The sequence below is a fragment of the Arvicola amphibius genome, chromosome 1, assembly GCF_903992535.2.
Source record: "Arvicola amphibius chromosome 1, mArvAmp1.2, whole genome shotgun sequence".
Classification (NCBI taxonomy): domain Eukaryota; kingdom Metazoa; phylum Chordata; class Mammalia; order Rodentia; family Cricetidae; genus Arvicola; species Arvicola amphibius.
The window spans coordinates 67,156,439-67,181,634 of NC_052047.1; the positions used below are offsets into that span (position 1 = coordinate 67,156,439).

The 25,196-nt window shown below is 44.9% G+C and overlaps 1 protein-coding gene across 2 annotated transcripts in view; it reads left to right on the forward strand.

The window, feature by feature from the left end:
• The first annotated feature begins 11,938 nt into the window (after positions 1-11,938).
• The window catches only part of Pisd (phosphatidylserine decarboxylase), a 47,760-nt gene continuing 34,502 nt past the window's right edge, over positions 11,939-25,196 (forward strand). For both annotated transcript variants that reach the window (XM_038320323.1, XM_038320313.1), the window contains exons 1-2: positions 11,939-12,031; positions 24,154-24,233. In XM_038320323.1, coding sequence (XP_038176251.1) covers positions 11,967-12,031; positions 24,154-24,233 — 145 coding nt within the window. In that variant the 5' untranslated portion in view covers positions 11,939-11,966. The remainder of the gene's footprint in view (positions 12,032-24,153; positions 24,234-25,196) is intronic.

Below are 25,196 nucleotides of genomic sequence, written 5' to 3' on the forward strand. Positions count from 1 at the left end.
AATACAAGCTCTTCCGTGTCAGGACCTCTTATTTTGTTGGCTTTATTCCCTCCTGGCCTCTTTGGTACCTAGAGCAATGTTTGATATTTACAGCTGTTTGCTACCCAAACATCATTTTGGTCAATAATATACTGCATATTACCATAAGATGGTAATGGAGGGGGCTGGAGAGATGGCTCAGTGGTTAAGAGCATTGCCTGATTTTCCAAAGGTCCTGAGTTCAATTCCCAGCAACCACATGGTGGCTCACAACCATCTGTAATGAGGCCTGCAGGAAGAATACTGTATACATAATAAATAAATAAATATTTTTAAAAAGATGGTAATGGAGCTGAAGAATTCCTGTGGCCCATCAAGGTCACAGCTGTCATGATGTAATGCAGAGTGTGACTCAGGTCTTGGTGCAAACAAGCCAGTGTGTGGCGTCATGTAAAAATGTAGCACAACTGTGTACAGTGCATACTTAATACTCTAATAAATGGCTTACTGATCTATAACTTTTTATTGTAGTAGTATATATTCTTGTTTTGATTGATTGATTGATTGATTGAGAGACAGTCTCACTGTGTGGCCTTGGCTGGCCTGGAACTCACTATGTAGACCAGGCTGGTCTCAGACTCACAGAGATGTGTGAGTAAAAAGCTTATTGGACAACAGCAACAACCCCAGCATCCCATGTGTGGGGTCTCAAGAGGCCACACGAGGTCAGGAATGTAGCGCAGTGAGAAAGCAGTTGCCTTGCGTGTGTAGTGTCTCAGGCTCCATCTCCAGTTCCACCTGGGCCTGCCTCCCTCTGGAAGCAGTGACACTGAGTGACAGGCCTCTACCAGCTAGCTTTGTGTTCATAATGTGACATTTGCACAAAGGAATCACCTAAACAACACCTAAGGACACATTTCTTAGACTATGAGCCTGTGCAGGACCAGGAGATGGCCCTCAGAAAAGGTTTCCCATATATAACAGCTGTACAGAGTGGCCCGAGTCCATTTGAAGACCTCCTTCATTCAGATCATGGCATTTTTTGTCATTCCTTATCATTCGCTGAAGAGCCTGTGTAGTGGTTGTTCCTGTGCTCATAACACAGTGTCTGGCTTTGTGCAGTTCCGGGAGCAGACCTGCACTTGCAGGCTTCACCATCTGATTGGCTTGCTAGACATGGCATCAAATTGGAGTCACCTACTTAGGAATACATGTCAGGATGGTAAAGTTGGATACTTGTATAGGATTCCCCCCACCTTTCTTTTTTTTTATTTTTTCTCTTTCTTTCTTTCTTTCTTTCTTTCTTTCTTTCTTTCTTTCTTTCTTTCTTTCTTTCTTTCTTTTTTTTTTTTTTTTTTGAAACAGAGTTTCTCTGTGAAAGGCCTGGCTATCCTGGAACTCACTCTGTAGACCAGGCTGGCCTTGAACTCACAGAGATCCACCTGCCTCTCTGGCTTCCAAGTGCTGGGATTAAAGGCATGCACTATTACCACCATGTAGGAATCATTTAATTAATTAATTAATTAATTAATTAATTAATTTTTGGTTTTTTGAGACAGGGTTTCCCTGTAGTTTCTAGAGCCTGTCCTGGAACTAGCTCTTGTAGACCTGGCTGGCCTCGAACTCAGAGATCCGCCTGCCTCTGCCTCCCGAGTGCTGGGATTAAAGGTGTGCGCCACCACCGCCCGGCTTAATTTATTTTTTTAAAGATGTATTTATTTATTATGTATACAGGGTTCCATCTGCATATATGTCTGCAGGCCAGAAGAGGGCACCAGACCTCGTTACAGATGGTTGTGAGCCACCAGGTGGTTGCTGGGAATTGAACTCAGGACCTCTGGAAGAGCAGTAGGTGCTCTTAACCTCTGAGCCATCTCTCCAGCCCCAGGAATCATTTTAAAGGTCTCCCTCCTCCATCTCCCTCTCTCTCCCTCTCCCCCCTCTTTCACACACACACACACACACACACACACACACACACACACACACACTATTTTTGTCTTTTTTCCTGAGACAAGGTTTCACTATATAGCTGAGTCTGGCTTTGTGCTCTCTGTTCTCCTCCCTCAGCCACCTGAGTACTGAGGTTTACAAGTACATGTCACCAAGCCCACCTTGAAAAAAATATTGCTTCCCTTCTAAAAAAATCTAGTATTTTAAACTATGTGTATATGTATGTAGGAGAGTGGAGGGCATATGTATGTGAATGCAGGCCCTGCAGAGGCCAGAGGTACCAGAGGGATAACTGGAGTTACAGGTAGTGGTGAGCTGCCTGGCACGAGTGCTCGGAATTGTACTCAGGTCCCCTCTGTGTGCTGTGATCAACATTAATGAATAGAGAAACTGCTTTGGACCAACAGCAAGGCAGAACTTAAGTAGGCAGGGAAAGCTAGGCTGAATGCTGGAAGAAGGGCGGAGTCAGGGAGAGGTCATGCAGCCACTGGAGATAGATGCTGGGAACTTTAGCTGGTAAGACACATGTAGTGATGAGCTGTGGGCAGGCCTGCTTTGCATCCCGCCCGGATCCCATATGGCTAGCTTTACACGCGAAATAACAACACACAAACTGTATTCATTTAAACACTGCTTGGCCCATTAGCTTCTGCCTCTTATTGCCTAACTCTCACATTGCTTTAACCCATATTTATTAATGTGTGTAGCACCACGAGGGGAGGCTTACTGGGAAGATTCTAGCCTACATCCATCTTGGGTCGGGGCTTCATTGCATCTGTCCCAGAGAGGAGAGGCAGGGCAATTGTCTGAGCCATCTACCTCATTTCCTTCTTCCTGTTCTGTCTACTCCACCCACCTAAGGGCTGGCCTATTAAATGGGCCAAGGCAGTTTCTTTATTAACAAATGAAATCAACACAAACAGAAGACTCTCCCACATCAGACACAGCCATGTGGTGATACACAGATTAATAGAAATGGGTTAAATTAATATGTACAAGTTAGCCAGTAAGAAGCTAGAGCTAATGGGCCAATCAGTGATTTAATTAGTACAGTTTCTGTGTGGTTATTTCAGGTCTAAGCTAGCCGGGAACCAACCACCAGTCTCCTTCCTCTACATTTCGGGGCTGAGCAGCCGGGAACAAACAAGCAGTCCTCTTTCCAACACATCCCCACCCCCACACCTTTTAAAAAGATGTGTTCGTTTTTATTTTATGTATGTGAATGTTTTGCATGAGTATATGGAAGGCCATAAGAGGGTTCCAGATCCCCAGGAACTGGGATTACAGGAAGTTGTAAACTGATGTTTGAGTACAAGGACCCAAATCTGGATCCTCTGAGAAGAGCCCCGATTGCGCTGAACCACTTCTCCTCCAACCTCTTTGAAATAGGATCTCATGTAGGCAAGGACTTAGTGTGTGTGTGTGTGTGTGTGTGTGTGTGTGTGTGTGTGTGTAGGTCAGAGGACTTTGTGGAGTTGATGCTCTCCTTCTACCATGTGGATTCTGAGGACTGAGCTTGAATCTTCCAGTTTGACACAAGTACCTTCCTGCACAGCTATTTTACAGACCCCACTTTCATAAAACAAAACACAGTGGGCTAGGGATGTAGTTCAATTGGTAGAATGCTTGTCTGGCAATCAAGAAATTCTAGGTGTGGGGCTGGAGAGATGGCTCAGAGGTTAAGAGCACTGACTGCTCTTCCAGAGGTCCTGAGTTCAATTCCCAGCAGCCACATGGTGGCTCACAGCCATCTGTAATGGTGCCCTCTTCTGGCCAGCAAGCATAGACAGACAAAACACTATATACATAATAAATAATAAATCTTTAAAAAAAAATACTGAAAAAAAAAAAAAAGAAATCCTAGGTGTGAGCCCTACCCCCACATTAACCGAGTGTGGTGGTATATAGTGAGGTTGTAGCTCAGTGGTAGAGTGTGTGCCTGGAATGTACCAGGCCCTAGGTTCAGTTCCCAGTAATACAGAAAGCCAAAAACCAAACAAAAGCAATGCCATTAATAAGGATTGGCATTGTTCATTTAATTCCAGTCAAGCTCAGAAGAACTAAAGAATTAATTACACCCATGACCAGACCCCTCCTAGGCTGTCAGGCCCTGTCATGTCTTACTGCACACATTTGCTGCCCTTCAGTACCTTATATGCCCTCTTCCTTTTCCTCTCTCTCCCTCTTTATCACTCCACAAATAACCTACAATCCAAACACTATGCTTAATATATAGCCTCTAGATCATCATTACTGCTGTATCTTCATTGTCCCCCAAGGCCAGAAAAGCTTGGTCTTAGCCTATGACCCAGGGGAAGATGGCCGAACAAGAGGTAGAGCATAAGCCGGGCGGTGGTGGCGCATGCCTTTAATCCCAGCACTTGGGAGGCAGAGGCAGGCGGATCTCTGTGAGTTCGAGACCAGCCTGGTCTACAAGAGCTAGTTCCAGGACAGGCTCTAAAGCTGCAGAGAAACCCTGTCTCGAAAAACCAAAAAAAAAAAAAAAGAGGTAGAGCATAGAGGAAGAAGTAGTCCCTCAAGGTGCTGTGCCCTGAGAGGGGTGTTAAGACCTTGTCTCCCTATGTCTCTGACTTCTCAGGCAGCATGAGTTCAGCAAGTGTCTTCTGTCATATGCTGTTACTGTGGTGTGGTGCATACCACCACAGGTTCAAAGCAATGGCCAACCTGAAACAACCTCAAGTCAAAGTGGCCCGTTCCTCTTTCTGTCTTAGACATTTGGCCGTAATGATAGGAAGTTCACACATATTTACACATGTTTGGCTTTTGAGGTGTTCCTAGGTTGGTAGACAGTTTTAGAGTAAGCCATCATAGAAATGTGATTGGAGGATCGATATGGCTCTGTGGGTAGACTGCTTACAGGCAGCATGAGTTCCTGAGTTCAGATCCCAGAACCCACGAAACAGCTGGGGAAGCAGGATGAATCTGTCTTTACCACTGAAAAGTTGGGAAAGGCAGATCTTGGAGGTTAGCTAGCCAAAATTGTGATCCTTGGGTTCAATGAGAGACCCTGACCCTGATTAAAAAATATATAGTGGAGAGTGATATATGAAGATACCGAACATTGACCTGTGACCTCTGTACCCTCACACACAGGAGATTGCTCACTCACATGCACACATACACACCACACACACACACACACACACACACACACACACACCACACTTGAAATTTGACTGGAGAATTTCTACTCTGATAATAATTGAGTCGATTCTTGTATACAGAAAGATTCGGAGTTTTCTGGAGTTAATATTCAAATTGGGTTCTTTTGGGAAATGATTTATCAAGGATTAAGCACATTCTTTAATGATTGATGTGGGTGGGCCCAAAACCCTGTGGATGGTGTCACCCTGTTACAAGCTGGTCCTTGGGTATGTAAGAAAGCCAGCTGAGCGAGCCATGGGAAAAAAGTCAGTAAGCAGTGTTTCCTCGTGGCTTCTGCTTCAGTCCTTGCCTCTAGGTTTCTGCTGTGGCTTTCCCTGATGACCTGTAAGCCAAATAAACACTTTCTACCCCAGGTTGCTTTTGGTCATGTTCTTTACCACAACAATGTAAGGCAAACTGAGCTACCCTTCGGATCATCTTTAAGTCGCATATACATGTGCTTATCTCCAGAGCAGCTGTCCTCAACCTGCGGGTCATGACTCCTTTAGAGGTCACATGTCAGACATCCTGCATCTCATATATTTATATTATGATTAATAACACTGGCAAAATTATAGTTTATGAAGTAGCAATGAAATAATTTTATGGTTGGGGCTCACCATAACATGAAGAACTGTATTAAAGGGTCTCAGCATTAGGAAGGTTGGGAACCACTGCTCTAGAGTAACCATTAGAGAATGAACACAAATAATAGCTGGTGTGTTGGTTTGAAAGAAAATGGCCCCCAAAGGGAGTGGTACTATTAGGAGCTGTGACCTTGTTGGAGTAGGTGTGGTCTTGTTGGAGGAAGTGTGTCACTATAGAGGTGGGCTTTGAGCTCTCATATGTGGTCAGGATACTGCCCAATGTCAAAGACCACTTCCTGTTGTTTACAAGTCAAGATGTAGGATTCTCAGCTACTTCTCTAGCACCATGTCTGCCTGCACACCACCATGTCACACCATGATGATAATGGACTAAACTCTGAAAATGTAAGCCACCCCAATTGAATGTTTTTCCTTTATAAGAGTTGCCGTGGTCACGGTATCTCTCCACAGCAATAGAACTGTAACTAAGCCAGCCAAGTACAGCTGCACATACCTATAATTAAAGTACTTGGGAGCTAAATATGGAGGCATAGAGAATGCAGAAGCATCCTTGGCTAGGGAGTTTGAGGCCAGCCTGGGCCTATATAAAACTCCGTGCTGGCTAGTTTTATTCAATTTGACACAAGCTAGAGTTACATGAAAGAAGGAAACCTCAGTTGAGAAAATGCCTCCGTAAGACCCGACTGTAAAGCACTTTCTTAATTAGTGATTTATGGGGGAGGGCCTAACCCATTGTGGGTGGTGCATCCCTGGGCTGGTGGTCCTGGATTCTTTTTTTTTTTTTTTTCTCTTTTTTTTGAAGGATATTTATTTGTGTGTATGTCTGCAGGCCAGAAGAGGGCACCAGACCTCATTTACAGATGGTTGTGAGCCACCATGTGGTTGCCGGGAATTGAACTCAGGACCTTTGGAAGAACAGGCAATGCTCTTAACCACTGAGCCATGTCTCCAGCTCCCTGGTCCTGGATTCTATAAGAATGCAGGTTGAGGAGGCAGGCGGTGGTGGCGCAGGCCTTTAATCCCAGCACTTAGGAGGTAGAGGCAGGCAGATAGATCTCTGACTTTGAGGCCAGCCTGGAATACAGAGCAAGTTCCAGGACAGCCAGGGCTACGCAGAAAAATCCTGTCTTAAAATACATGATGGGCAAGCAGGTAAGCAGCACCCCTCCTTGGCCTCTGCATCAGCTCCGGTCTCTAGCTTCCTGCCCTGTGTGAGTTCCTGTCCTGATGCCTTCAGTGAACCCTGATGAATGTGGAATAAAAGTGTAAACAAAATAAACCTCTTGCTCCCCCAACCTATTTTGGTCATGGTGTTTCACTGCAGCGGTAGGAACCCTAACCAAGACACGCCTTGTTTCAAAAAATAAAAAGTAAAGCCCACAAAGCTAAGCAAAACAAACAAGAAGTTATTTCTAATCAGATGGGAAAATGAGATAATTAAAATAGAAACCTGATCCATCAAAAAGTTAGAAAGGAGAGAAAAAGGGAATGGAGAATAATTTTGTGAGATGGAGGACTCAGGTCAACAATTGTAGTCTAAGTACTGGTAATTTAATTAATGATGGACTAAATAAAAAGTAAATATTGTCAGACTAAATTACAAAATAATATCCAACAGTATCTTCATGCAAGATAATATACTTTAAGGCCTAGGACGTAGGTAAGTGGTAGAGCACTTTTCTAGAATGCACAAGGCCCTGGGTTGTATGCCCAGAGGGCCTCAAATGTGCTAAGAAAGTTTACCACTGAGCTACATGCCCTATCTGAAAGAGACACCCTTTTTTAAAACATAATTTGTTATTGAATCTTTGCAAATTTCATACCATGCACTCCAATCCCATCCATTTCCCAGTCCTTCCATATTCTCCTCTGCCCTTGTAACCTCCCCAAAAGGAAATTTAAAAAATAAAAACAATCCTCTATCTACGGCAGCCTTCTGTGCTTGCACCATTCTGCTCCTCCATCTTCCCACCTCTCCATCACATACTCATTCCTTTTAGTGGCTTTGGCAGTTGTGCCACACAGTAAAGCCTTTTGCCCAACCAGTTTAACTTGTGAGAGTGTTCGTTGTGAGGAGTCATTAGTCTGGTTCAAGACCTCTGGCTTCTGCTACACATCGATACTGGGCCCTTATAGAGACTCTCAGATACGTTGCTGTTGCCCTAAGTTATGCAGTTCCTGTGGCCACGGATCTGCGGGACTGGTCCCTTCGGGAGTCTCAGCAATTCATAGATGGGGAAGATGTTGGGTTGGGTCAACTCAAAGCCCGGATCTAGGCCTGGGTGGTGGCTGTGTTGGTCAGCCCACCAGCTCTCCCAAGCCCATGCCACTGTGCCCACACCCTCCTGAGTTTTGTAGCCAGCAATAGCCAGGGCCATCTGGGGCCAGAAGAGATACTCTTGATTGTGTGTGCACGTGTGTGTGTGTGTGTGTGTGTGTGTGTGTGTGTGTGTGTAGCATACAGTGGAGGCCAGAGAGCAACTTGGGTGCTCTAACTATCCATCCATAACTCTATCTCCAAGGGATCTGGCATCTTACCTCTATGGGCACCATATATGCATTTGGTGCATATACATATATGTACTCATAATATATAGACACATAAAATAAAATGTAAATTTGCCATACTAATACAATGAGAAAAATGACATGCTTAATAGATGCAAAAAAAACTTTTTAATTTTGAAGTACTGTTACCTTTCTTGTTATTGCTGTTCCCTGTGCTTTTGGTGTTATTGCCAAAAAGTCATTGTCAAATCCAGTATAAAAATTTTCTTAAGGGTTAATCAGGCAATGGTAGTGCATGCATTTAATCCCAGCACTCGGGAGGCAGAGGTATGGGGATCTCTGTGAGTTCAAGGCCAGCCTGGTCTACAAAGTGAATTCCAGAACAGCCAGGACTACACAGAGAAACCCTGTCTTGAAAAACAAACAAAATAATCTTAGTGGTTAGAGAGATAGCTGAGTGGTTAAGAGCACTGGCTGCTCTTCAAGCACCTACACTGAGCAGATCAAACTTCCCATAACTTCGATTACAAAGGAACCCAGTGCCCTCTTCTGGGTTCCCTGGCACAGGCACATATGATGTGTCTGTGTATGTCTGTCTCTCTCTCTCTCTGTATATATATATATGTGTGTGTGTGTGTGTGTGTGTGTCTATATATTATGAGTACATGTATGTATATGCACCACATGAATATATGGTGCCCATAGAGGTAAGATGCCAGAGCCCTTGGAGATAGAGTTATGGATGGATAGTTAGAGCACCCAAATTGCTCTCTGGCCTCCACTGTATGCTACACACACACACACATACACACACACACACACATACACACACACACACACACATACACATACACACACATACACACACATACACACACACACACACACACACACACACACACACACACTGTTCTAGTTTGCTTTCTGTTGCTGTGACTAAAACATGACTATAGGCCAGCCTGGTCTACAAAGCAAGTGTCAAGACAGCCAGAGTTTGTCTCAAAAAAACAAAACAACCAACCGAATAAAACATGACCTTAAACAACTTGGGGAGAAGGTTAGAGCCTATGATCATGAGACGTCAAGGTGAGATACCTACAGCAGAAACCAGAGGAGTGATTACTGGATTGCTCCCTCTGGCTGGCTCAGCTACCACCTGCCCAGCCATCCAACATGGCAGATCAGCAATCAAGGAACTGTCCCAGGAACACGCCCACAGGCCATCTCATGGAGGTCGATTCTTCAACTGAGGTTCCCTCTTCTGGTCTCTGGTTTGCCTTCAGCTGACTATAAAAACTAGCCAGCACCCTTCCTGTAGCGGCCGCCATCGGAGAGCAGCACCCATGGCCCTGCTCTGCCCATGGCCGTGGGCTCAACAAGGGTCACAAGGTGACAGAAAGAACGTCAACAAGCCGAGGCACAGCCCTAGCCGCAGGAACCTCACAAAACACACCTAGTTTGTGCAGGACTTGATCCAGGAGGTGTGCGGCTTCGTGCCCTGTGTGCGGCGAGCGGCGCGCCATGGAGCTGCTTAAGGTGTCTAAGGACCAGCGCGTGCTCAAGTTCACCAAGAAGAGGGTACATAGGGCCAAGAAGAAGCAGGAGAAGCTGAGCAACGTGCTGGCTGCCACGAGGAAGACAGAGGCCAAGAAGGACTGATTCCCCCACCCCTGCCCCCAATAAACGTTGCTGTGGCACAGAAAACAAAACAACCAAAAGACTAACTAGCACGTATGATCATATAAAATAAAAAAGTTTAGTTTTCCCTTGTGCGTTTTTAAGTTTTGCTTCCAAAAACGTGTGTGTGTGTGTGTGTGTGTGTGTGTGTGTGTGCGCGCGCGCATGTGCACACATGAATTCACACGGAACAACTTTCCAGTCAGTGTTAGTGTGTTTCGCTCCGTGGGTCCAGGTGGACAGGCCTGCTAACAAGGCCTTTACCCACTACGTCACCTCACCAGCTCTCTATAGTGTTAAGTGCAGGTCTTGGATCCCATTTTAGTATAAAGTATAAGTTGAATTCATTTTTTTACACACACATATATATAAATATATTTAAATTTAATTTTTTTATATGTATGGATGTTTTACCTGCACATATGTCTGCTCTCAACTTGCATGCCTGATGCCCTTGGAGGCCAGAGGAGGATGGGATCTTCTGGAACTGTGAGCCACTATGTTGAGTGTTGGGAACCGAACTGGGTTCCCTGAAAGAGCAATTAGTGCTCTTAACCACTGAGTCAACTCTCATTTGTTTTTATTATAATAGTGTTTTTAGTTTTGCTCCTTTAAAAAAAAGGTGTATACAGTATATTTACTCCATGTTTTCAAAAGAATTGAAAAAAATTCAAATTATGTATAATCATTGGTATAGCTACTGTGTTACATAAGGCTTTAAAAAAAAGTCTATGGGGGCTGGAGAGATGGCTCAGAGGTTAAGAGCACTGACTGCTCTTCCAGAGGTCCTGAGTTCAATTCCCAGCAACTACAGGGTGGCTCACAACCATCTACAATGAGATCTGGTGCCCTCTTCTGGCATGCAGGCAGACATGGAAGGAACGTTGTATAGATAATAAATAAATAAATCTAAAAAAAAAATAAGACACCCTGCAAAAATAAAAAAAAATAAAAAATTTGAAAAAGTCTATGTAGGCTTGTTTGACTTGGGATTCAGGACACTCCAGAGAGCTGGGATTCCAGCGTCATTTTGAAATAATTTACCTCATCCCTTTGAATTACAACACTCAATTCCATACTAACAGAAAAACCACAAAGGAAGATGTCTCTCTTCTAATACCAAACCTGTCTTGCAGGTTCTTTTTAGTGGTTGGTTTTATCTTTTTTTTTTTTTTTTTGGTCTTTTTTTTTCATGGTTTATTTTTTTTATTTAAAAATTTCCATCTCCTCCCCTTCTCCTCCCCCTTCCCTCCCCTCCCCTCCACCCATACCCCCCAGTGGTTGGTTTTACTACAACTGAATTTAAATAACTGCACAGAAATAATCAAGACTAATTTGCATATCCTCCTATGTCAAATATCTAGCGAAGACAGGTTAGCAAAGGAAAAAATCAGGGCTTCCATCCTACAGTTTTTGCACCCAAGTTTAACCATTTTTCTAGGGCTTTAAGAAGAGAAAAAAAGTTCAGGAAAAAAATGGTTTTCGATGTCATTGACGTAGAAATACTGGGTTTTCTATCATACAATTTGTGAGCCCCTTGCCTAATAATGCGCCCTTGAATAACATCTTAACTTCGCCAACCTCTTTAAAATGAGAGTAATATCCAAGGGCTGGTTGCAGGTCTCCAAGTAAGTGCTTAGAAAAGTGTCAGGTACCACTGAAAGATCATTTCCCCCTCACAACGGAAAAGGACAGGAGCAAGCACCATCACACCAGAGCCTAGCTTGACAGCTTTCTGCCTTCCTACAAGCCCCTCGCCCTCTCGAGCCCCAGGCAGCCAGCACAGCAGTGACGTGAGAATGGAAGACTCCTGGCTCCAGGGGATTCAACGCCTTCTTCTGGACTCCGCGGGCGCCCGCATACAGGTGGCACGCACACTCAGAGCACAGGATGGCTCGGACTTTTTGGGTGCAAGAGCGTCACAGGCCACCAGCCTCAAGCGCACACCGGCAGACACGCCAGGGGCGCAGCACGCAGACTTCCGGGCCCAGGGCTTCGCGTTCCTGATTGGTCCGGTGACGACGCAGGCGTGCGTCCGTGGGCGGAAGGGGGCGTGTCCGCCTGGGAGGAGGCGAGATGGCGGCCTCAGGGGGTCGCCGGTGTGTTCGCTCGCTACCTGGAGTCATGCTGTGGCGGAGCAGGTACGGCCTGGCGGGAGGCTGCTGGGGCGGGGGCAGCCCGGACCAAGCCAAGCTGTGGGGAGAGGAGGAGCCATGTATCGTCGCGGGTTCGCCGCGAGTAGGTCTGACGAGGACAGGAATGACACGGAGACACCTTTACCTTTGCTCAAGAGCAGGCGCCACAGCCACCGCGTGGACTGTGTAATGAGTTCGGGTATGGCCTAAACGCTCTCCTGGTCCTTTCCAGTTAGGTGGAACAAACTGATTATGCTGTCTGCTGGTCGCTAGAGTGGAAGCCGCGCTGAACGCCCTTTCTCAGGTGTTCGCGTTCGCAGCAGGATGGTGTGGTTTGGAAGAGCACAGCACTACCAAGCGACTTCCACTTAAAGTCTTAAAGTTTTAAAGCTTTGAGGTGAAAGGTTTAGATTGGTTATCTGAAAAATCTGTGGTGGAATTGTGGTCTTTATCCTGCTGACCTCAGATGTCTATGTTTCTTAAGTTCCTAGGCTGCTACAAGACCTGAGGGATCTTGTAAATGCCATTTATTTTGTCTGTTTGAGACAGAGTTTCTGTAACCCAGGCTGACCTTGAAATCACAGCAATCCTCCTGTCTCATCCTCCAAGTGCTTTCCAAATGCTGGGATTACAGTCGTCATGAGCCAGCTGTTTTTCTTTTTTGGGGGTTGGGAGAGATGAGCAGGCGCCACAGCCACCGCGTGGACTGTGTAGTGGGAGAGATGAGGAGTAAGTTCGTAACCAAGGGAGGAGTGAAGAAAGATAGTTCTCTATTTTGCTAAGTAACTCACTTCATAGCCAGCCCAGATTTGCATACATGTGATTGCCTGTGTCCACAGGGCTCTCAAAATGTCCTAGAACTACCTGGGTGTATAGATTGTGAGCCCCCTGACATGGATGCTGGAGACCAAACTCTGGCCCTCTTAATTGCTGAGCCCTCTCTTCAGCCCGAACATTGCTCATTTTTTAAAAACTATGTATGAGTATGGATGTACACATGTGTGCCTGTGTACCCGTGTGTTCCTGGTGTTCATGGAAGCCAGGAAAAGACATTTAATCCACTGGAACTGTAGTTACAGGTCGTTGTGAGCTGCCATTGGGTGAGAATTGAACCCAGGTCCTCTGGAAGAGCAGCTCATGCTCTTAATCGCTGAGCCCTCTCTGTAGCCCCTGATGAATTTTAAATGATGGTAAAAAGGATGTGCCTTATTCACCATTAAAAAAATGGGAGGCAAAAAAAAGTCATCCTTTAGTGCCAGTGATAGATAGGCAAGACTGGAACTTGGTGCAAGGGTAAAGGGATGAGGATATATCTAGAATACAGTTATAAAATTTGTTATACATTAAGGTATAAATAGATATACATAAGAGATAACATTTTTATAAGTTTTAAGTAATGTATTATCTAAGAGGTAATGTATTATTGTAAGAGGTAAATGAAGGCTCCATGTTTTTCTTTTTTAAAAAATTAATTTATTTTTGTGGTTGAGGTGTTTTGTCTACAAGTATTTCTGTGCACCATGTGCATGCATGGTGAGCACAGAAGCTATTGGCGTTACCCAGGATGGTGAGCCCAAGTGGGTGCTGGGAAATAAATCCAGGTCCTCTGGAAGAGCAGCCAGTGCTCTGTAGCTTTGGAGCCTGTCCTGGAACTAGCTCTTGTAGACCAGGCTGGTCTTGAACTCACAGAGATCTGCCTGCCTCTGCCTCCCAAGTGCTAGGATTAAAGGCGTGTGCCACCACCGCCCGGCTTCAGCCCCAAAGTTTTTCAGTAATTGAGTGATGTGTGATAACAGGAGAGAAACATCTTGGGTTATAATTTAGTGTCATAAATGTTTCCTAAACGTATTTGATGAGAGTGGGTAGGGAGGTGATTCATCAGGAAAAAGCAGTAGCTGACCCACATTTGGTCCTGAGAAGGCTCGTGGACAGCTGAATTTAGTGACGCTCATCTATAATCGCAGCTCACCTGTATTGAGGGGGCAGGTGGGGACAGGAGAACTCAAGGAGCTCAGGGGCTAGTGCAACAAGACTGCCACAGCAAGGTGCAATCAAGAACCAACTCCGGAAAGCTGTCCTCTGAGTGCCACATGCGTTCACGGTGTGAACTTGCTTGCTCGCGCTCTCTCTCTCTCTCTCTCTCTCTCTCTCTCTCTCTCTCTCTCTCTCTCTCTCTCTCTCTCTCTCTGTGTGTGTGTGTGTGTCTCTCTCTCTCTCTGTCTCTCTCTCTCACATACACACAAGACTGGTGCTGGCTTGGTGACTAATGCTTATAATTCAAATACTTGGGAAGTGGAGACAGGAGGTTCAGAAATTGAAAGCTGTCCTTCGCTACATTGGTAGTTACAGGCTATCCTGGGTTTTATGGGTTTTCTCAAACATTACTACCCCAACCTGCTAAAAACTTGGTTTGGCTGAAATGTTTAGTAAAGGTAGAGATTAGCAGTTATGCACCAACCTTCTTCTGCCAGTTCCAGAAGGAGGTGGAGGTATAGGTTGGGGCTCTGATGGCTGTAGTTTTTACAAGCACTCTAGGTTGTAAGTTCAGGCAAGTCTAGACAGTCTAATGGACAAGGGGGAATACTTTACTACTGCCTTGTAGAATGTGGGGTAAAGCTTTCGAGAGACCTGCAAGTTCAGCTTTAGAGCTCTCCTGACTTTTGAAAATAGAGAGAAGTGAGGACTATAGTTAAAATGTTAGCACCCATGGTGATACTAAAAACATCTTGTGGGGCTGGAGAGGGTACTCAGTGGTTAAGAGCATTTGCTGTTCTTCCAGAGGACCTACATGGTGACTCACAGCCTTCTGAAACTCCAATTCCAGGGCATTACAAACCCTCTCTGGCCTCCATGGGCACTGCATACACATGGTGCACAGATATACACATAGGCAAAACACCACACACACACACACACACACACACACACACACACACACACACACACACGAGATATTGGCAGTTTTCTGTAAAAATTAAAGATGTACAAACACTGTCTCTAAGCAAAATGTGTTGCTTGCTCACCTGGCTGTCTTTAAACTTTGGTGGAAATAAAACTAAAGAAAAAAAAACTTGGGGGCTGGAGAGATGTCTCAGCAGTTAAGAGCACTGGCTGCTCTTCCAGAGGTCCTGAGTTCAATTCCCCCTGCAACCACATGGTGACTCACAACCACCTGTAATGAGATCTGGTGCCCTCTTCTGGCCTGCAGGCATACATGTAGGCAGAATACTGTATACATAATAAATAAATAAATCTTTAAAAAAAAAAAAAACTTTGAGGCAGATGGATCTCTGAGTTCGAGGCCAGCCTGATCTACAAGAGCTAGTTTCAGTAAAGCTCCAAAGCTACAGAAAAACCCTGTCTCGAAAAACAAAACAAACAAAAAAAACCAAATTTTTTTTAAAAGTCCCCCCCCCCCCCCCCCGTGGAACTGGAGAGGTGACTCAGCCCTTAAGAGCACTTATTGCTCTCACAGAGGACCTGGATTGAGTTCCCAGAACCTACTTGGTAACTCTAGTTTTAAGGGATCGATGCCCTTTTCTCTCCTTGTGGGCACTGTACACACATATGAATACATACAGGCAAAAAACAATATAAAAACATTTGCAGCTGGGAACAGACCACCATGGGTGGACATTGGTAATTGGAAGTTGGTATAGTCAGTAATAATTGAATTATCTTTTTTTGTAATAATCGATTTTTTTTTCTTTTGGATGTCTTGGGCTAGAGAGTTGCCTCACTGGTTAAGAACACTGGCTGTGCTGGGCGGTGGTGGTACACACCTTATCCCAGCACTCGGAAGACAGAGGCAGGAGAATCTCTGTGAGTGCAAGGCCAACCTGGTCTACGGAATGAGTTCCAGGACTGGCTCCATAGCTACTGAGAAACTCTGTCTCGAAAAAAACTAAAAACAAACAAACAAACAAACAAACAAAAAACGGGGCTGGAGAGATGGCTCAGAGGTTAAGAGCATTGCCTGTTCTTCCAAAGGTCCTGAGTTCAACTCCCAGCAACCACATGGTGGCTCACAACCATCTGTACTGGAGTCTGGTGCCCTCTTCTGGCCTGCAGGCATACACACAGACAGAATATTGTATACATAATAAATAAATAAATATTTAAAAAAAATTACAAAAAACAAAACAAAACACTGGGTGTTCTCGGCAATGGTGGCACACATCTTTAGTACCAGAACCTGGGAGGCAGAGGCAGCTGGATCTCTGAGTTCAAGGCCAGCCTGGTCTACAGAGCAAGTTAAATATGACCAGGGCTACACATAGAAACCCTGTCTTGAAAAGCAAAAACAACAACAACAAAAAATAAATAAACACTGCTTTTGCAGAGGATCCAGGTTCAATTCCCAGAGACATATGGCAACTCACCATCTGTAATTCCAGTTCCAAGGAATCCGATGCCCACTCTAGGGCTACTCAGGAACCATCCATGCAAGTGGTACATGCACATACATGCAGGCCACACACATATAGAAATCTTAAATGATGTTTTTAATGTCATTACTTTTTGTATTAGTATTTGTATATATGTAAGTGGCAGACCCTAGACTAAAGGTTTTATGTGGTGGACTTAGTGCTAATGAGGTGGGCTCTGATTTTAAAGGTGAGGGAATTGATTGCACAGGATTTGAGCCAAAGCCAAGTACTTACTCTCATTTTATTTTCGTTTCGCGAAATGCTCTCATTCTGTCCCCCCAAGCTGGTCCTCCAGCCTTAGCCTTCCAAGTGTTGGGACTGCATGCGTGTGTCACCACACTTGGCTTTAAATAGCCTATTTGAAGATTTGTACCCTTGGTTTTCTTTGTAAGAGACACCTGATTGAACTTATCTGTTCTTCTCTCTGGGCCTTAATTTTTTTTTCTTTTTCCTTTTCGAAACATTTAATGTTTATCATGTTTTGTGAGCATGTATGTCTGCACCACATGCCTGGTACCCATAGAGGCCAGAAGAAGGCATTGGGTCCCTTGGAACTGTAGTGAGACAGGTGGTTTGTAACTACTGTGTGGACACCGGGAATCAAACCCAGGTCCTTTCTTACAAACTATATATTCAGCCCTTTGGCAAGGCACAAGAACTCTACCTTCAAAACACTTCTTAGTCTGCCCACTTTCCATTGTCATTAGCCACGTCACCCTTCTCCCACAAGAATGCCTTCAATACCAGTGTCATTGTCTGACTCTTGGCCCTCTGTTTCCTATTTGCCACAGACAAACACAATGGTTTCAAAACAGAACCAAGACCAGCCCCTCTGTCATGCTCCCATCTCAGGCCTCTGTTTCCCCTTTCCTCCTCACTCAATTTTCTTGCTACTCTGTGTGTACCATCTCTGGTCTTCGGCATTTGCCGTCTCTTCTACCCGTCATGTGGATTGCACTTGTCTTAGTTAGGGTTTCTGTTGCTGTGATGGAACACCTTGACCAAAGCCTGCTTCCTTATAGAACCCAGGACCACCAGCCCAGGGATGGCCTCACCCACAATGAACTGGACCCACTCCAATCAATCACTAATTAAGAAATATGCCCTACAATCTTGACTGTAGTCTGATCCTTTGGTTTTTCAAGACAGGGTTTCTTTGTGTAGCTTTGGCCTTCCTAGAATCAGCTCTGTAGACTAGGCTGCCCTTGAACTCACAGAGATCCACCTACCTGTGCCTCCCAAGTGCTGGGATCAAAGGCATAAGCCACCACTGCCCAGCTAAAAGTTCAGTCTCAACTGTGGGCTTGCATAAAATAAAAAAAAAATAAGTTAAATGCTTTCTTACTTCTAGAGGGAAGAACCAGAGCACAGTCACAATCTGAATAAAGCAAAACCCAACTCCAACAGTGTAAATGACTCCGTGTGCAATGTCTGGGATTCACTCGCAGTCAGTCTTCTTGGCTCCTCCAAGGGGCCTGGGTCACTCTGCAGCCCCGCCTTCTGCAGCACAAGCTGCTATCCGCGACCCCTTCAGGCCTTCAAAATCAGTACCACCTGCCGGGCGGTGGTGGCGCACGCCTTTAATCCCAGCACTCGGGAGGCAGAGGCAGGCGGATCTCTGTGAGTTCGAGACCAGCCTGGTCTACAAGAGCTAGTTCCAGGACAGGCTCCAAAGCTACAGAGAAACCCTGTCTCGAAAAAAAAAAAAAAAATCAGTACCACCTGAGTGACTCTTAGACTCCCAACTTTGACTGCCAGCATGAAATACAACCTTGGATGTTTCTAGAACACAGCTTCTGTATGCTGAACCTGAGGGAACCCTTTACAGAAGACTTCTCAACGATGCTGGTTTCTTCTTTTTTTTTATATATAATTTATTTAACTTTATTTCATGTGCATTGGTGTGAAGGTGTCAGATTTCCTGGGACTGGAGTTACAAACAGTTGTGAGCTGCCATGTGGGTGCTGGGATTTGAACCCGGATCCTCTGAAAGAGGAGCCAGTGCTCTTAACCTCTGAGCCATCTCTCCAGCCCCTGCTGGTTTCTTCTTAATCACCCCTAATTTTTTAGCTCTAGATAACCAGCATCAACTGTCCCAATAACACAAAGGTTCCACCTCAGTAATGCTTGTCTCTTGTTAATCATGGCTGACTAGAATGGTAGCTCTTCAGCCCCAGCTGACCGGAATGACAGGATTTTAATTCAAAATAGCAAACAGCCCTAATAGAATCTTTAAACTCCCTTCTAAAACCCACAAGCAAGGCCTCATATTGTCTGTACTGCTTTAACAGTCTTATCTCCCAAGCTCCTACAGAACAGCTCATTGAGCTTTCAGTACTCAATGGGTTTTTTTGTTTGTTTGTTTTTCTATTGTTTTTTAAAGCCCAAAGTTCCAAAGTCATCCTATAATTCTTCCCAAAAGATGGTCAGGTCTGTCATAGCAATACCCCACCATACCAGCTTGTCTTAGTTAGGGTTTCTAATACCACAACCAAAGTATCTTTGAGAGGAAAAGGGTTTGTTCAGCTTATGTTTCCATATCTAACAATTCATCATCAAAAGCAGGAACTCACACAGAACAGGAACCTGGAGGCAGGAGCTGATGCAGAGGCCATGGATGAGTGCTGCTTACTGGCTTGCTCCTCATGGCTTGCTCTGCCTACTTTTTTTTTCTCCGGAGACAAGGTTGTTTCTCTTTGGAGCATGTCCTGGAACTAGCTCTTGTAGACCAGGCTGGCCTCAAACTCACAGAGATCCACCTGCCTCTGCCTCCTGAGTGCTGGGGTTAAAAGTGTGCACTACTACTGCTTGGCTCAGCCTGCTTTCTTATAGAGTCCAGGACCACCAGCCCAGAGGTGGCCCCACCCACAAAGGACTGCACCCTCCCCCATCAATCATTAATTAAGAAATTGCCCTAGGTGCTGGTGAGATGGCTTTGCAGTAAAGAGCACTGGCTGCTGCTCTTCAATTCCCAGCACCTACACAACAGCTCACAACCATCCGTAACTAGTTCCAGGGATTCCAGCATCCTCTTCTAGACTCTGAGAGTACCAGGTACAGACAAAAACATGCGGGCAAAATATCCATACATGTAACACAGAAATCTTTAAAAGTAAAAAAAAAAAAAAAAAAAAAAGCTGGGCATGGTGATGCACACCTTTAATCCCAGCACTTGGGAGGCAGAGGCAGGCGGATCTCAGTGAGTTTGAAGACAGCCTGGTCTACATAGCGAGTTCTAGGACAGCCAGCACTACATAAGAGACCCTGGTTGTTGGTGGTGGTGGTGGTGTTATTAAGGAATTGTGGGGGATGAGGTGATGGCTCAGTGAGTAAGACAAGTGCTCACTGCCTGTCTTAGTCACTGTTTCATTGCTGTGAGGAGACACCTGACCAAGTCAACATTTATAAAAGGAATCATTTTCCTGGAGGTTTGCTTACAGTTTCAGTTAGTCATTATGGCCGCAAAGAGATAGGCATGGTGCTGGAGCAGTAGCTGAGAGCTTTACATCCTAATCCTCAGGCAGCCGGCTTTGCAGAGAGGGGGGAGGGAGAGGGAGAGAGAGACTGGACCTGTCATGGGCTTTTGAAATCTCCAAGCCCATCCCCAGTGAATACACGAGTCTATGGGGCTGTTCTCCCTCAGAACCACCACACTGCTCAAGCATGAGGTCTGGAGTTAGATTCCTCACACTTCAAAGATGAGCATGGCTGTGCCCAGGCTTGGAGCTGCAGTGTTGAAGGGAGAGCAGAGACAGGACAGAAAGGAGTACTGGGGCTTGCTGGCTGCCAGCCTCACTTTGAGAGATCCTGTCTCAAAGGGATAAGACAGGTGACAGAGTAGGGCACCAACATCCCTGTCTGTGCACATGCAAACCCCGCCCTTGCCCACCATGTCTTTGGTTTTTACCTTTACAAGTGAAGTGGAGGAGAACGTCCTTTCCTTGATGATGAGTAAATCCAGGAGCGTTTTCTGATTCTTTAAAAAGCCTTTTGAGCCGGGCGGTGGTGGCGCACGCCTTTAATCCCAGCACTCGGGAGGCAGAGGCAGGCGGATCTCTGTGAGTTCGAGGCCAGCCTGGTCTACAAGAGTTAGGTCCAGGACAGGCTCTAAAAAAGCTGCAGAGAAACCCTGTCTTGAAAAAAAAAAAAAAAAAAAAAAAAAAAAAAAAAAAGCCTTTTGAATACTTCTCGTTGCCGGGGAAGGAATGTTCAGAAAGCCTGGAGGTGCAGCCAACACAGTTGTATGTGGTAATAGTTTAAGCTACTTGAGAAGTGGAGGCAGGTGGATCACTTGTACCTGATACCCTTCACTCGTTGCTACCAAGGAGGCTAGAAAATGTAGGCAGTAGGTATCTAGAAGAGGAAGCAGATGTGTAAACATCTGGCCTGCTGTGACACAGTAGAAACTCTGGGGGAGAAGCCAGTTGAAAGCGTGCTACCCCAGGCCAGGAAATCTGTTTAGGATAAATTCAGTTTTACGTGATTCAGAGGTAGATGGTGGGGAGCTGGTTGCGAATATAGACATCAAGGGCTCTAGAGGCACAGTTGAAGTAGTGAGTAGCTTTTTAAAGCTATGTGCCTAGGAGAGGTTCCGGGGAGAGATTCTGGGTTGGGGAAAAAAGTCTGTACCTGGGCATGGCTGCATATCAAAGTTAGAAAGCAAAAGAGAATCTGCAAAGAAGACTGACAAAGTCTCAGAAAGCTAGGAGGACTCATGGCCCCAGGAGTCAGGAGATTCAGGGAGACAAAAAAAAAAAAAACCAAACTTTTTTGCTGCTACCAAGAAAGAGACCTGGTTCAGTGACATGGGAGCATGGAAGGTGCTGGCGACCTTGACTGTGATGTGATAGGAACAAAATGTGAAGACATGATTGACAGTGGAGGCAGACAGCTCTTCAAAGGCTGTGATGAAAGAGAAGAAAGATGGGGTGGAAACTGGAGAGAGACGTGGTGCACAGTCTCAGGAATTACAGTATTTATGTCATGAGAGACAAGCTGCTGGGAAGGTGGGTGCATACTCAGTGCTATGTATCCAGAGGTGGTGCACAAGCGGTTATGGGTTGTGTCATCCTCCCCCTCCCCAGACCTCTGAGTTAGGGAACAGTAGAGCAATGTCTAGAACCCTCCCCCTCCTTTTTGTTTTGTTTTGGTTTTGTGTTTTGAGATATTCTCTTGCTATGTTGACCAGACTAGTCCTGAACTCTCTGAATCTTCCTGCATCAGTCTCCCAGCATACTTTGCTTTTTAGTCAGTCCACTAATTCCACTTGAAAAGCAAGGCTTTCGGCTCCTGTTTTATGGTGAGAGCAGCTGTTCTCAGATGGGGCAGTGCTCAGTTCTGTTAACAGCTGTCCACAGGCTAAGACGCTCCATTCTTCACAGAGAGGAGGAGCCAGGTCCGTCACAGTAGCCACATCAGCACCACGTGGGGAGGGTGTTTTCAAGTTAATTTTTTTGAGAAAAAAAAAAAAGATGTACTGAAACCTGATAATGTTTATGTTTATAGGAATTTTTAATGACTAAATACCATAAGATAAATAATATGTACAAAAGTTATAAATGCATTTCTGTTTTTCACAAAAAAAATCAATTTGAGGGGCTGGAGAGATGGCTCAGAGGTTAAGAGCATTGCCTGCTCTTCCAAAGGTCCTGAGTTCAATTCCCAGCAACCACATGGTGGTTCACAACCATTTATAATGGGGTCTGGTGCCCTCTTCTGGCCTGCAGGCATACACACAGAATATTGTATACCTAATAAACAAACAAACAAACAAATAAATAAATTTAAAAAATCAATTTGGATGTTTATAATAGTGAAAGTTACTACTTTTTTATTATAAAGTGCTTCAAAGAAGAAAGAAACATTTACTGACAAGGATGTAGTTTATCTAGATTTCAGATCAGTATTTTGGAAACTGAAGCATAGTATGATGGTGCACACCTTTAATCCTACAACCCAGGAGGCAGAGGCCAGAGGATCTCTGCAAGTTCAAAACTAGGCTAGCCTAAATAGTGAGTTCTAGGCTAGTCAGGGCTACATACTGAGACCTTGCCTCCAAACAAACAAACAAAAACAAAAAAAAAAAACCCTTATTTGTGAGTGCTTACACATGATGTATGTGCATCATATAAATACCTGGTGCCAAACAGACATTTCAGAAACTAGGGTGTTAACCTAAATTGAAATTCAAAGCATTGGAGGTTTGCTCTTTGATGAGCAAATTCTAGCGGCTAACCAGAGGTCAGTGCTCTGTGTTTCAGTGCAGTCACTTAACACCACTGGCATGTATCTGATTTCCCCAGGGGAAGTGGGCTTCTCAGATCACGCCTCTTAGAGTAGGTAAATGGTCCTTTACATCTGCTCACTCTGTCGCTGGGTAGAGTAGCCACAAAAGACAGTTAAAACATTGTACACCAGAGTCACCATGGTAGTGCACAAACATAATCCCAGCGCTAGTGAGCAGCACAGGAAAGGGGAACATTCAAGGCCAGCCTGAGCTACCGTGTCTCAAAACAACAATTCACTGGAGGAAAAGGAAGGAAAGAAGAAGGGAAGGAGGGAGAAAAAGAAAGAAAACATTCAAACTGGTAGAGCCAGTGAGATTCACTCAGTGTAGTATGTTGGTGGCCACTCTTCCCAATTTGTCCTTAAGTATAAATATTTGAAGCATTGAGTTTTCAGCTTCTGGCATATAGGTATGTTCCAGGGGCATGGCTCAGTGTATACAGATCTATGTGCAGCTCTTTGTTCGTGTACAAAAACACCCACAGAAAAGCTAGGCTTTGAGACCTTGTGTCCCTGCTTGTTAAGATCTCACATTAATGATGAAAAGATTTTATTGTATAGTAGTTTCAAACTTAGACAAGTTATTAAAAATAGTGGCTAGAAATCCCAGATATGCTTACTTAGACTCTGTAAACTTCATGTTTGTATTCTCTTTTCCTGTATGGATCCTTAGGGCATTTCTTTCTTTAAGTGTGGTGTGGTGGTTAAAGCCATGAAGCTCACGTTGATACAATATTGTAGGAACTCCAGATTGTATTAATGTTGCCAAGCTAGGCTTGGTAACCCACACCTGTAATCCCAGCACTCAGGAAATGGAGGCAGGAGGACAAGGAGTTCAGGGTTATCCTCAGCTACATAGTAAGCTTAAGGCCACAACCTTGGCTGCAGGGGATATTGCCAGTTAGTGGGGCTGGGAGAGATAGCTCAGTACTGAAGAGTATATAATGCTGCTCTTAGAGATGACCCACACTCAGTTCCCAGCCCCTGTGGGGCCACTCCAGCCTCTCCAGTTGGATCTGACTCCTTCCCTGGCCTCCACAGGCCCCTGTCCTCACGTGCACATACTCACATAGAGACACGTGCACATACTCACATAGAGACACGTGCACAGAGCTAAAACATAATTGACATTTTTTTAAGTTGCCAACTGATTCATCAGTTTTATTTTTGCAATGTATCTTAGAGGCTTCCCACCTGTGAGCTTTTAGCAGGCAGCGTGTACTTTTTATTGGCTCATCTACAGTGCATTCTCCCTCAGCTGGACAGTGTGCCTTTTGTGGAGTCACTCTAGTATCAGGCACCAGAATAGCCCACATTCTCTTCAAGGGAAAGTCAGTAGGTCAGATCAGCCAATTCTGTTTCTAAATAGAATCAAAAATTTGATGTTTAATAATTTGTTTTTCTTGGTTGTAGCCCCTGCCACTATGAATACACCCCCGTGCGCCATTTCCTGGGGTCCTTATGGAAGCTGCCTCTTCAAACCTTTAACACAGGTAAGGAGCAAGTGAAACTGTTGCTGGCTCACCATCTGTTCATGCAACTGGAAGCTGAAAAAGCATAGGGTTGTTAGAATTAAATACCTTTGACACACGCCTATAAATCCTGTCACCGGCGTGTCATCACTGGAGCCTCAGAAACTATTTCATTGTCAGAGTAGCACTCTTGTGTGACTGCCATCCTTGTTCGACAGACAAGTCCTGTAGTAATACCTTTGTCATTTCCAGGATAACTGAAGAGGTAGAGGGTCTCTGTAAGCTTGGCATGGTGGTGCATACCTTTAATGCCAGCTGTCAGTAGATTGAGACAGAAGATAAGTTTGGAAACAGCTTGAGCTATGGTGAGACTGTAGAAAGTTTATGTATTTGCACTTTAGTATTGAGGCCAAATTGCTCCTCAGAGAGTCTGCTTCAGTTGAGACCCACGAGTAGAAAGTGCTGTGGTGAGGACTTGGTGGTCTGGTAAGAGAAGATTGTGTTGTCTTTTTTACCTACATATCCTTTTGTTTACTGTATTGAATGCTGTTTTTAATGACCCGATACCTTTCCCGGGAATAAGATGAGGTGGCTGGCGAGAACAACAGAAAGCCTGCTCAAATATGGTAGTTAATGAGAACACTTGTGGCTCTTACTAGTTAGTAGCTGCATGCTGGACCACGCATGGACAGCCTCAGCAATGAACCTGTGGTCTTCATTTCATTCTGCAGAGGAGCAGCCTCTCTGCTCATGAAGCCATGATTCAAAGGAGAGATGACCATTTCTGCTTCCCAGCCTCCTTTGAAAGAGCAGGAGAGACACGGAAGACATCCTCAGTGCTTAGGAGCATGAGCTTGCCGAGGACCTGGGGTCAGTTCCCAGTTGCCATGATACAGTCTACAGGTCCTGATCAGTTGATTGTCTCTGCCAGTTAAAGAATTAAAAGGAAGGAAGGATTTTGAGCAAAACAGGTAGCAGCAGAGA